General features: G+C 45.5%; 1 protein-coding gene across 1 annotated transcript in view; it reads right to left on the bottom strand.

Annotated features, from left to right (window-relative positions):
* The window catches only part of LOC138157598 (rootletin-like), a 91791-nt gene extending 80391 nt beyond the window's left edge, over positions 1–11400 (bottom strand). Inside the window, exons 1-6 of the mRNA XM_069083221.1 lie at positions 11186–11400; positions 9953–10049; positions 9764–9853; positions 8741–8956; positions 4447–4646; positions 1620–1802 (exon numbers count right to left, since the gene is read on the bottom strand). Of these exons, the coding sequence (XP_068939322.1) occupies positions 1620–1802; positions 4447–4646; positions 8741–8956; positions 9764–9853; positions 9953–10049; positions 11186–11400 (1001 nt within the window). The remainder of the gene's footprint in view (positions 1–1619; positions 1803–4446; positions 4647–8740; positions 8957–9763; positions 9854–9952; positions 10050–11185) is intronic.
* Positions 11401–12610: the final 1210 nt, after the last annotated feature.

A 12610-nucleotide genomic window follows, 5' to 3' on the forward strand; every position in this document is an offset into this window, starting at 1 on the left:
AGAGCAGAAGAAAGCAAACGCTTAGCATTGACTTATTTCTCATCATGCCCCAAAGCCAGCCCTGCCCATCGGGCCTGTGGCTCTCGTGACCCATTACAGTTTGATGGGATCTGCCACTAACTCTATCAAACCACGTCAAAAACAAGGAAACCTCGGCTCAGAAAGAGGTGATGATTTCATTTACTCATTCCTTCCAATACTTCTAGTCTCTGTGCACACTGGAGGTGCCTAATAAATGCTGTTGAATGGAGCAAGGTGGCTAGTGAGGCAGCATGTGATAGAGTATAAATTGTGCTTGACTGGAATTAGGAGGACCTGGGTTCAAATCCTCCCTAGCTGAGTGACCTTGACTGAGTCACATTAGCTCTAAGAGCTTCCATTTCCCTATGTATAAGATGGGGAGGTCCTTGCTGTAGGACATGCTCATTGGTGTGAGCCATTTATGGCACAGTCACGGCACCCCAAAATGGGAAGGGCCCCACTGATCCCCATGAATCCTTCCCCTCCCAGCACATCTGGAGCCTCTGCCTATAGACCTGCAGTGACATAGACCTGCAGTGACATGGGGAGCTCAGCGTCTCCTGAGAAAGCCCATCCCACATTGAGACTGCTTTAATTGTTAAGAACTTTCCCCTCACATTGAGTGCACCTTTACCTCTTGGAGTCTGAAGCCCTAAGATGGAGTCCTATCCCTAAGCCTCAGTTTCCCTATCTAAAGAATGGGCACAATGCCTCCCATACCTGCCTCATGCTGGGGTTTTTTTTGAGGTTCACATGAGATCATATATGTGGAATTGCTTCATAACCATGAAGTCACTCATTGTTAATAGGGACAAAGTGACACATCAGCCCAGACTGGCTGGCATCAGAGCCACTCCCACGAGTCATGGAACACATCTCCTTTAGAATGGAATCCCCTTGAGGACAAGAACTGTTTCATTTTTGTCATTGTATGACGCCCAGCATGGTGCCATTGTTTGTTGGTTGATTGTATAAAAGAATTATCAGTTAGAAGGTGGTAGATAGGACCCTGAACTCAGACCCTTAGCAGCTGTCAGTCTGAATGCATCACTTACTTTCTGTTTCTAAGATTCCTTTCTAACTTAAAATCTATGGTCCTAAGATCTGGTGCCTTGATTCCCAGAGCTACTATGAACCAGTCTCTTCTCTATAGGACTCAGTTTCCTCCATGTGATGGAGAGTACTGGACTAGATAGATGATCCCTGAGGCCCCCTTCTGGGGCAGCTAGGTGGTGCCATAGTGGGTAGAGTGCTAGGCTTGGAGTTAGAAAGACTCATCTTCTTGAGTTCAAATCTGGCCTCAGACACTAGTGCAACCCTGAGAAAGTCTGTTTGCCTCAGTTTCCCATCTGTAAAATGAGCTGGAGAAAGAAATGGCAACCTACTGCAGTATCTTTGCCAAGAAAACTCCAAATGGGGTCCCAAAGAGTTGGACACAACGGAAACAACTCAACGGCAACAGCAAGAAGGTTCCTTCTTTTTGCCCTGGTGCCAGGAAGCACGGAGAGATTTCCCAGCCCAGAGTGCCCTGGGGAGGCTCTCTTGGGGCTTGCCACTGCGCCCTTCATCTCAGCACAGCAGAATCCAGCCTCACTCACCCTGTTTCCAACTCCTTCTGACTCTGCTCCTCTTTTCTTGACATCTCTTCTTGTTGCTGCTCCAAGAGACTCTGATGCCTTTGCAGCTCTGTGTTGGCGACTTGGAGCCTTTCTATTTCCAGAGAGGAAAGATCCACCTTTTGGGTCAAGTCCTGCACTCTGGTCTCCAAGGTCTCCTTTTCCCTGTGGGGCAGAAAGTCATCCTGTAGTTTGTACACAGCTGTCTGCACAGTCTCCCTCTTTAGTCTTTGAGCTCACTGAGGGCAGGCCTTTCTTTGTGTCCCCAGGTCTTAGCTTAACACAGTGCTTGTCACATAGTAGGTGCTTAACCACTGCTTATGGATTCCATAAGCTTTGATTAAATATCTATGTGTAAGGCACTATTGGAGAAAGGAAAACCAAAATGATGGTTTTCCCCCATCACACTTTTCTTTGTGCTTTGTTGCAACTAATTCCATTTCATTGTGAGTTTGAATGATTCTTGAAACATTTGGCTTCCTCATACCAAAGGCCCCTAAAATATTTCTAACAGTCACTGAAGTGTGCTCTTTAAGAGCTGCAATTTTACACATTTCCTCGAAGAAGTGCCTGTTCTTAGAAACTGCAGAATTAAAAAATAACAAAAAATAGTAAAACATAAGCATATGGAACAAAATATAGCACTTTTTGGACAGAAAACTAATTAGAGGTAAGGAAACTAGCTCAGCTGGCTTCATCTTGTCAAAACAGACATTTTGAATCAGCACAGGGTCAGTAGAAGCACACATATGTGACTATTGTTACAAATGAAACCACATCAAAATTATTGCTTGTCCCAATGAATTCACACATGTCACTGTTGTATAGGACTCAACCCAGTCTTGGTTGTGTACATGTTGCTTTGGAAACACCATTGCTCTGACCTCAGTCTCTGGCACAGGGAACCAGTGAGCTTTGTCTCAGACAAATCATCTCCCTCTTGCAGGTTACTAGTGGCATAGTCACATGACCCAAGTCATAGAGGGCGTTCTTGGTTTACTTGTTATTCGATCAATACAAGGAATGTCACGGATAGTGTGAATGTCCCTAAAACGGATGATTGCTCCTCGCCCACTCATCCCTGAATGGGTCAAACAATATTTGAAGGTATTAGAACCACAGCTTTACATCCAGACATCCCAATCCCAAAGAAGAGCAATGCCAAGGAACGTTCAAATTACCAAATAATTGAGCTCGTTTGCACACCAGCAAGGTTATGTTCAAGATTATGCAAACTGGGCGATACTGGGCGATATGTGAGCTGAGCACTCCCAGAAGAGCAGGCTGGTTTTTGAAGAGGCAGAGGAGCTAGAGACCAAATTGCGAACATTTTTGTTGGTTTACGGAAAAAGCAAGGGAGTCCCAGAAAAGCATTTACTTCTGTTTCATTGACTACATCAAAGTCTTTCATTATGTGCATCACAACAAATGTGGTAAGTTCTCAAGGAGACGGTAGTACCAGATCATCTTATTTGTCTCCTGAGGGATGTGTGTGCAGGTCAAGAAACAACAGCTAGAACCGAACATAGAACAACTGACTGGTTTAAGATTGGAAGAGTACAAGACTGTATATAGTATATACCTTTTTAAAAAATTATATTTATGACTTTGTTTATTTTATATTAATTATATATAATATAATACATTATATTATTTATTATATTTAACTTATATGCAGAGTACATATATACAGAGTACATCATGTAAAATTTCAGGCTGATGAATCAAAAGCTGTAATTAAGGTTACTGGGGGGAATATTAATGATCTCAGATATGCAGGCAGAGCCATTCTAATGCCAGAAAGTGAAGAGGAATTAAGAAGCCTCTTGATGAGGAGGGTATAAAAGCTGGCTTGAAGCGTAACATCAAAAAAACTAAGGTCTTGGCAACTGGTCCCATTACTTCCCAGGGAATAGAGGGAGAAAAAAATGGAAACAGTATCAGATCTTGTGTTCTTGGGCTCAGAGATCACTATAAATGGCAACTGTAGCCACGAAATTAAAAGAAAGAAAGAAAGCTCCTTGTTCCTTGGAAAGAAAGCTATGGCAAACCTGGACAGCCGACTAAAAGCGGACATCTTGCTGACAAGGGTCTGTAGAGTCAAAGCTATGGTTTTTCAGTAGCAATGTATGGCCGCGAGAGGTGGACTATAAGCAAAACTGAGCCCCAGAATCAATGCTTTTGGATTGTGGTCCTGGAGAAGACTTTTTGTGAGTGCCTTGGACAGCAAGGAGATCAAATCAGTCAATACTTAGAAATAAATTCAGGTTATCCACTGGAAGGTCAAATGCTGAAGCTGAAGCTTAAACACTGGCCACATAATGAGAAGATGGGACTCATTGTTATTGGGAAAGATCGAAGGCCAAAGGAGAAGGAGACAGCAGAGGGTGAAATGGAAGTGTCATGGAAGCAACGAACATGAGCATGGGTGGACTTGGGGAGATAGTAGAGGATAGAAGGTCTTGGCATGCTGTGGTCCATGGGATCATGAACAACTCAGTAACAAGAACTATTGTTAATTCAATGATAAGATCGGTTATTTCTACCTCATGAAAGAGTGTAATTGCTGTAGTGCCCTGCCTGCATTTCAATTGTTCCACCCTAATTACACCCTTTGGGAGTTAGACATTTTGAAGTCCATAGCCTTCCTAAGGGCAGTCCCTGGACAAACATCTACAGCTTTATAGAACCTTAGCTCAGTCCATAAACCCTTGGGTTTGGAAGGGCTCGGGGGTCCTTAAACTATCCCATTCTTTGCTTTGGTCTGCTCTTTGCTAATTCAACCCAGGACCAGACCACCCTTCTTCACCTTCCCATCATCTCTTCAGAGACCTTGCAGCATTCCAGGTCTCTCCTTTGCTCCTCCAGCCTGACCAGCAGCTTTTCTTGCTCCTGCTGCCGCTCCTGCAGTTGCCACTCTGTGGCCTGAAGTTCCTTCTGATGGTCGGCCAGCTGTTTCTGGAGCATGGTTACTGTGGCCTGAGAGGACTCCAGCTGCAGCTGCAGTTCCTGCTCGGACAAAGAGGAAATGCGACAGTGAGCTAAGGACCTAAAGGAATGAAGCCTGGGCATCCTTTGTAAATCTTAAAGTGCATCATAAATGGAAATTATTATTGTTATGGCTATTGTTACCATTCTCTCCTGGGAGTTGCCAATAGGTTTATTTTAGTATTATTATTTTTGTTTGTTTTGTTTTTTGGCCCAGAACAATGAACATACACTAGGCAAGTCACTAAAGCTTTCAGTATTCTAGGTAACTCTAAGACTCCTAGACTCTAAAAGGGAGTTTCTACCAGGAACTGATCCAAAGTATAGTTTTAAGATCAACAAAACTTGTCTTTGACATACTTATCTCCTGCCTTCTTCATCCTGGTTCTCATTCCCTCATGTCTCTTTCCCCATCTCCATTTATCTTTTAAATGTTCACAAAATAACTTCTTTGCATGTATTATCTTATTGAAGCCTCATAGAACTCTCAGGGGGAGGGATTAGAGGTTATACGAAATTTTAATTTTACAAAATTTACCCCAATTTTACAGAGGAGAAACTCAGACAATAAGTGAGTGTGTGTGCATGCATGTGGGTGAACCCAGTCCTTCGTGACTTCAGGATTACTAAAAAGATGCATGAGGAAAAATGCTAGTGCACTAGTACGCCTGGATTTTAGCAAAGCTTTAGATAAAATGTCTCTTCCTGTCCTTGAGGTGGACTTGGATAAGACAACTGGATGGGTAGCTGGATTCAAAGAGAAGTCATCACTGGTTCATTGCCACTATGGAAGGAGGGCCTCAGTAGAGTAATCCCACTTCCCTACGTCCCTGTTCAGTTTAGTAAGTTTATTACTGATTCTGATAAAGGCAAAGATGGAGGGCTCACATTTGCCGATGACACCAAGACAGTGTCTGGAGCTGGGAGAGAGAGCTACCTCAGTGGATGACAGTCAAGATCCCCAAAAGACCTCAATAGCCCAGAGCCCTGAGCTGCATCTAATGAGATGAAACTCAACAGGAATCAATGTCGAGCCTTGCACTTGGCTACAGAAAGAGTGTGGTCAGGAGAGACTTGCAAATAATTAGAGCTAAGAGTGGGAGGGACCACCTGGTTAGCAATGAGTCTCCTTTCTTTGGAGGTGTGCAAGCTCGGGCTGGAGAATCACTTCTTGGGTGTATTATTATGTTGGAGATTCCTTGTGTGTATGGGCTGGGCTAACTGGGGCCTCTGAAGTTCTGCAATTCTGTGAATGGCAACATGGAGATGTTGTGGGGACAGAACAAGGACATAGATGTGGGCCTTTTGGGCTCCAGCACCCTCCCTACCCCTACTCCCCACCTCTGGTTGGCCCAGGCCCTTTGCCCTCTCTAGGGATGGCGATCATTTCTAGTCACTGAACCATTTCCAGGAATGGGAGCCATGCTAGGGCCTTCCCACATACCCCTGAGGACTCTGTTTGTGGAACCCACCCCTGTGACTCTTGGGGAAAATTGGCTTCCAAGACGGGGGAAGGAGGGAATCACACAGGAGGGACAGAGAGCAAGGGTTTCCTAACCCTCGTTCCCTAGAAAAACACACTGAGCATTATGCAAGAGATTCCTCTGAAGCCAAGACTGCCCTCCTCATTCCCCCATGATGCAACAGCCCTGAGAACAATGGGTTTGTGTGAGAGCTTGGGAGGGCCTGGCCTGCAGCCCCCTGGACCAGCCCCCCTACTAAGCCAGGCATTCCAGGGGCTCGAGGGATGCAGGCTGGGAAGGGGCCCAGACCATTACCAGCAGGGAGCTGGCATGACTTTCTTTGCCCCCTCAGCTTCCTCCCTGACTCTTGAAATCCTTTCATTCAAGGGCCAGCTCAGGTGACATCCTCCCTGAAGCCTTTCCTGGATTCCCCACTCTGTCAGCTCCATCTGGTAATGATCTCCCCCCTCCTGCAGCTTTTCACTACACTCGGTCCTGACTCTGAACTTTTCACTTTCTATCTGGAGACTGGTCACTAGTTAATAAGCCTTGTCTTTCCAGCTTGACTGTAAGACATGTGAGGGCCAGTAAGGCACCTTGCCATGAAGTCAAAAGCTGGGCTTTGTATCTCAATACTTCAGGGAGTTGTGATTTGTTCCTGTGGGCAGACCAGTGCAGAAGGCAGTGTTCAGTGGACAGAACCCTGGTTTCAAGTGGGTTCAAATTCTGACCCTACTTAATCAAGGCAGCAATTATGAAAACTTGGGGCACTGTTGGCCTCAGTTCTGGTGACACACAATGAAACAGTTCCTACCTTTGAGTAGCTTCTACTGGGGAGAAATATTGGGCAAGCCACATAACCTGTGGGTCTCAGTTTCCTCATCTGTAAAATGGATGGAATTGAGTTGGGCATGACCTAATTCTATCAATGCCACTAGCACTGGGGACACTCTGCCCGTGATTTCATTGATATGAAGAAACTCCCCCTACCAAGCAGGGAGTGGCTCTGACTGTCTCCCCCCACCCTCCTCTCAACGGACAGGAGAATTTGCAGGATCTGTGGTTGGCAAGTTGGTTTTTTTGAGGGTCAGATGCAGTAATGCCCAGTGAAAGGGCTCATGTCTTAGGGCTCTGTGTCCAGGCCTACCTTGGAACTTGGCTCCTACATTTCTGCTAGTGAGGGGCATTTATGGAGGGCGGTCATGACGCAGGGACCCAAACTGTGCCTGGAAGTAGGTGGAGAGCAGGACTGGAAGTCCCTGCCAATGGCAGGACAGAGGTCAGACACGGCCACACGGCTTCTATGAGCCCCTGCATTGGGGGAGGGGTTTACATCTGAGCATCTCAGCTTGGCTCCTTGTGTAACTTTCTACGCTTTGGTTTGCCTGCAGACTGAAAAGCACGCAGACTGCTTGGTCTGAGAGAGGCGGAGGGTGCCTCACCCTTTCCTGTCTTTGGCTTTAGTGGTTACAGGGAAAGAATAGTATTTAGCTATGTTGTCACACTTGGCTGGTGGACTCCATTGTGCCATTCTTGTATGATTGATTCCAACGAAAGGTAGCAAGGGGGGAGGGTGTGTTTGCCAGGGGTGGGGGCTGAGCCATGAACCCACTTAGGTAGCTCCACATACACCACATTCTCACTCATGATGCATGCTGCGCCCACATAAAGAGCAAACCTAGGGGCAGAGACGTCCCTTTGAGGCCCCTTCCAGCTCTTGCCCTCCTGGCTCACTTCTATGCTCTGGGCCCCATTTTCATCATGTATAAAATCATAGAGTGGGATTGAATAACCTCTGAGTTTCCTCCCGTCCTAGATCTATGATCCTATAAATTTTAGGTCCTATCTTCTGTTCACTCCCACCACACCATTCTGGCTTTAGACACTGTTTCAAGAGGATCCCTATGAAACTGTAAACATGTTATCTAGGAGGAATCTTTCCTCTAAGCACTGAGGATTATGGTTAATAGGACAGGACAGTATGTTCTGAAGGGTCAGAGGAAGAAAAGAAAGATTTAGAGTGTGGGCTACTATGACGGTAATGAGGGGTCCTGGGGACCAGTGGAAATATGGTTCTGGAGATGGGGAAGTCCCTGAAAACAAGTTGCCAGTTTATAGTTTTGCCCTGAGTTTGTTCTTGTGGGAAATATCCATGTGAGACAGTGCAGTCCAGTGTAATCAGTTATGATTTGGGAGCTGGGCATGTGGGCTTAAAGTCCAGGCTCTGTTACAAATCATATGACTTGCAGTCACTTCTAGGGCCTCAGTGTCCTAGTTAGTAAAATGGGGGAGGGGGATTGGGTGGTCTTTTAGGCCTTCTACGGAAGTCTATGATAAGAAAGTGCTATTGGTTTCTGTGGCTTGTAGGAGATATGGTTGGCTGTTGCTACCTCTGGTTGTCTGTTCCAAGCATTACTGATTCTCAGAGAAGTCACAATTCTACCCCAATATACTCAAGACCCTCCCTTCCTGCCCATCACCTTGACTTGAGCAAGCTGACTGTAGCATTTTGGGAGATACTAATTAAGGAGATGAATTTTTATTATTTGCTCTCCAGCAAAAACCAGTCTCTGCTTTGGGGGAAGCCTGAGATTCCATTGACTGGACTGTTTTTTGTACATAAGCAGCCCTGTGTGCTGGGGGTCCTCCAACCTGTTCCTGTTGGCGCCTCTTCTGGAGGGCTCCCTGGATTGTCTGCAGAGCTGTGTCCAGGTGTAATGGGGAGTAGGGCTGGGTCAGGGATGCCTGCTGTGGAGGAGGAGAGCCGGAGTGCACAGGGGATGGCCTTCTTCCAGGATCTTCCTGCCCTCCACCCCTTCGATTCTCTGCCAAGGGCAGGCCTACGCACTCAGCATCGGCTAGAACTAACTTCGGGGGGAACAGATAATGGAGAAGATAGATGAATGACCATCATCGTCCTCGTCACAGACACATCAAACACTTCTCTATCTATAAATACTCTCGATTTTATCATATTCAGTCCTCACAATGGCCTGGGAAGGTTGGCCCTGCAGACAGCTTCTCCCTCATTTTGTAGTAGACTGAAGTACAATGAAGTTAAGTGATTTATCCCAGCTCTTCCCTTCACTGTTGGTGTGACCTTGGGCCCAAGGCTCCTAAACTATCTGGTCTTCAGTTTTCTCCTTCTGTGAAGTGAGAGAGTTAGGTTTGAGGTGTCTTCTAGCGTGGAATTTATGATCCTAAATACTGTTACCTGCCTAGGGTCATAGAGACGGGAAAAGACGATTCAGTCTTTAGTCTCCACCATACGAGAGAGCCTGTTTTCATGAGCTATCCCATGTTTCTGGCTAACTGCACCAGGGATATCAGTTTCATCTCACCAACTAAACAAGCAGCTCCCCTCATACAAGTAATAGTCCATATTCCTGTATCCCTGATAGGGCCTTTCATAGTACTGGTCACATAGAAAGTCTACAGAAAGAAAGAAAAACCTCATTGGTTGCTTGGTTTTTCCTTTTCCTTCCTGTTCTCTTTCCTCCTTTACATACTCTGTGCTCTGCTCAAACTGCCCTCTCTGCTATTTAAATCATGCTTCTGACATTCACTAGTGACATGACCTTTGAGAAACACCCTTTGCCTCCCAGTGCCTCAGTTTCCTTATCTTTAAAATGTGGAAGTTGGACTCGCTGTGATTCCCCATGAGTAACATGGCACCTTTGTGATGTGGTTTAAAACACGCTCTAAAGATTCCACTTCATCCTTCAGATCCTCCACCTTCAGGACATCTCCAGTTTGGGTGGATTCCTGGATTCAGAGAAGGGAATGTCTTAATGATGCAAATAAGCTTTGGGGACATAATCGAAAGCAAACACCCAAGAGAAAAGTCTTGGTAAATACACGCACCAGCTTCTGAATGTCCAGTTTCAGGCAAGATATGGTCTTCTCTTTTTTGGCATTTTGTTCCTGGAGCCTTTCTCCTACTCGAGTAAGTTCAGTGAGTCTAGAGGGGCAAAGCCAGAGGCAGAGCAGGGCAGTGAGAATAGTGCAAAGGCTGAAAGAGACGGCAGCTGGATCTAAATTCAAATGGGAGAAACCTGAAATTCATTTAGATTCAGTGAGACTACTGGGCCCTGAATACACAAAGACAAAAAGGAAACAGTACCTGACCTCAAGGATCTACATTTTACTGGAAGAGAAGAGAGACCAAAGGCTTGTAAATGAGTACAGAGGACAGAGCACAAGCCACTGGGGGAATCAAGGAGGGATGCATGGAAAAGGTGGCATTGGAGTTTAGCCTTGGAGGAAGAGGATTCTGAGAAGGTGAGCTCCCAGAATTCCAGAGTTGGGAAGGAACCTCAGGGGTGATCACCCTAGCATGTGGGGATCTAGTATGACCCCAAATGGAAAAAGAATCCCCCACAACACTCCCAACAAGTCCAGCCTGTTCTTGATGACCTCCCAGAAGGGAGAGCCCACTAATTCCCAAGGCAGCTATTCCATTTCGGGGACAGCTCTAATTGTTTGATAGTATTTCCTGACTTTGAGCCTAAATTCGCCTCTTTGTATCTTCCATCCGAAGGTACTGGCTCTGTAGAGCCAAGAAAAATAAGGCTAATGATGACTTGAAGATATCTATCACGTTCCCTCTGGGTCTTCTTTTCTCTGGCTAAATGTGCCAATTTCCTTCAACCAAATCTATGATATGGACTCAGGCTCTTTTAAGCCCCTGGCTGTCCTCCTCTAGACTTCTCCAATTTCTCAATAACCTTCTTAGATGGTGGTGCCCCGATTGCACACAGTACTCCGGATATGGTCTGACCTGGGATCCTTCTGCAAGCAATACCTCCCTTAGAGGTTTCCAAGGTCAAGGGATCTCTTCTGGCTGCCAAATGCCAGGCTGACTCACACGAGGAAGAAATGCATGCAAACCATGGGTGTGCCAGAGAGAGCCCCCGCCCCGTTTGTATTTCTTCTCGTATCTATGTTGTCCTCGAGGCCCATCAGAATGCAAGCTCACGGAGAGGAGGAGTGGTCTCCTCTCTGTCCTTGTGTGTGCCTGGTATGTGAGAGGCGCCTGGTATATGGTTGCTTATGACTGGTTAGTTCTCCGGGCTTCTCTGCGCCCAGCGCTCTCACCTGGAGTTGAGCCCGACTTTCTCAGCATCCCAGAGGCTCTGGAGCTGGATCATCTCTCGAACCTTGTCCCAAAGCTGTTGCTCCAGCTGGGCACTGTATCGGGCCTCCTTCTCCACAGAAGAAAGTGCTTTGCTCTCAGACAGACGCAGGTTGGAGTCAAGATTGAGGCAGGCAGTTTGCAGTCGGCGTGCAGTCCTGGCTAGGTCTGACTTCATATCTGTCAGGCCTCTGATGGAGGAAAAGAGATGGGGTTGAAGAGATGGCTTTGCCTGTAGCTTATCACATCAGCCCTCACTTTCCTTATCTTTAAAATAAAAAGTTTGACCAAGATGAACCCAATTCTAAACCCCCAAAAGAAATGAAGACGTTATTTGAAATTTGTAAATATATTTGAAAAATGTATATTCTAAGAAATTGGATTGTTGGGTCAAGGGTCTTGAGTATTTTTGTAACTTACGCAGTTATCCAATGTAACATTGCCAGACTGCTCTCCAAAAAGATTGCACTGATTTGCAATTCCACCAACAATATTTGAGTGCATGTGTCTACATAGCTCTGACAACCTTGTATTTTCTTTTGGGTAAGAGAGGGAGCATTTTTGTGGGTTTGAAGTGATACTTCAAAGTTATTTTAATTTGTATTTCTTCTATTTTTAGAGGAAATATTTTTTAAAAGTGATTATCAAAGTAGCCTAAGTACAGAGAGAGTTGATAAAGAAATGGGCAACATAATATAGTAGAGTCCTGCTCTCAGAGTCAGGAGTATCTGATGGTCAAATTCCCCCCTCCAACATCTGTGGTGATCAACTGTGTGATCAGAGCAAAATCACTCAGTTTTTCTGAACCTCATTTTCTACAACTGTAACATAGGACAAATAGTATCTATAGCATCTAGAGTTATTATGAAGCTCAAGTGAGATATTGTAATGCGAATGTAAATTTTAAAGATCTTCCCTGCCCCTAGGCTAAAGTGCACCAGAAGCCTGGGGAGGGAGGCTTGTTTTTCAGTAGATACTTCTTGATTGGCCAGTGAGTCAATAAGGTTGTTACATTCTCTGAGCCAGGAGAAGGCTATATAAGCCCTGATGTGTAGCTTTGTTTTGGGACTCACTTTGAGAAGTGTTCTGTGATTTGATCTGAATTCTGGGAAGCCGATGTTGAGAGTCCCCCGGCTTTGAAAAACCCAGAATGTGGAAACCCAGATGTTGACTGGGTATGGATGTAATGGTTGGACAGTTTGGAAATCTGTCTACTTGATGTTTCTGTCTTGATAATTATGCCTGTATACTTTGAGGTTCAGGGTGCTGACCTTTTCTCCTGAACAAGGTAAACGATATATGTCTGACTGATTAAAGTAAGCTTGTTAACCCATTTTGAGTTGCTTTCCTTTGACAAAGCAGATCCAAGAACCTGTATGAGCAGCCAC

Source organism: Petaurus breviceps, unplaced genomic scaffold, assembly GCF_028583685.1.
Source record: "Petaurus breviceps papuanus isolate PSGF00001 unplaced genomic scaffold, PetGlider_PUasm1.0 173, whole genome shotgun sequence".
In the NCBI taxonomy this organism is placed as follows: Eukaryota; Metazoa; Chordata; class Mammalia; order Diprotodontia; family Petauridae; genus Petaurus; species Petaurus breviceps.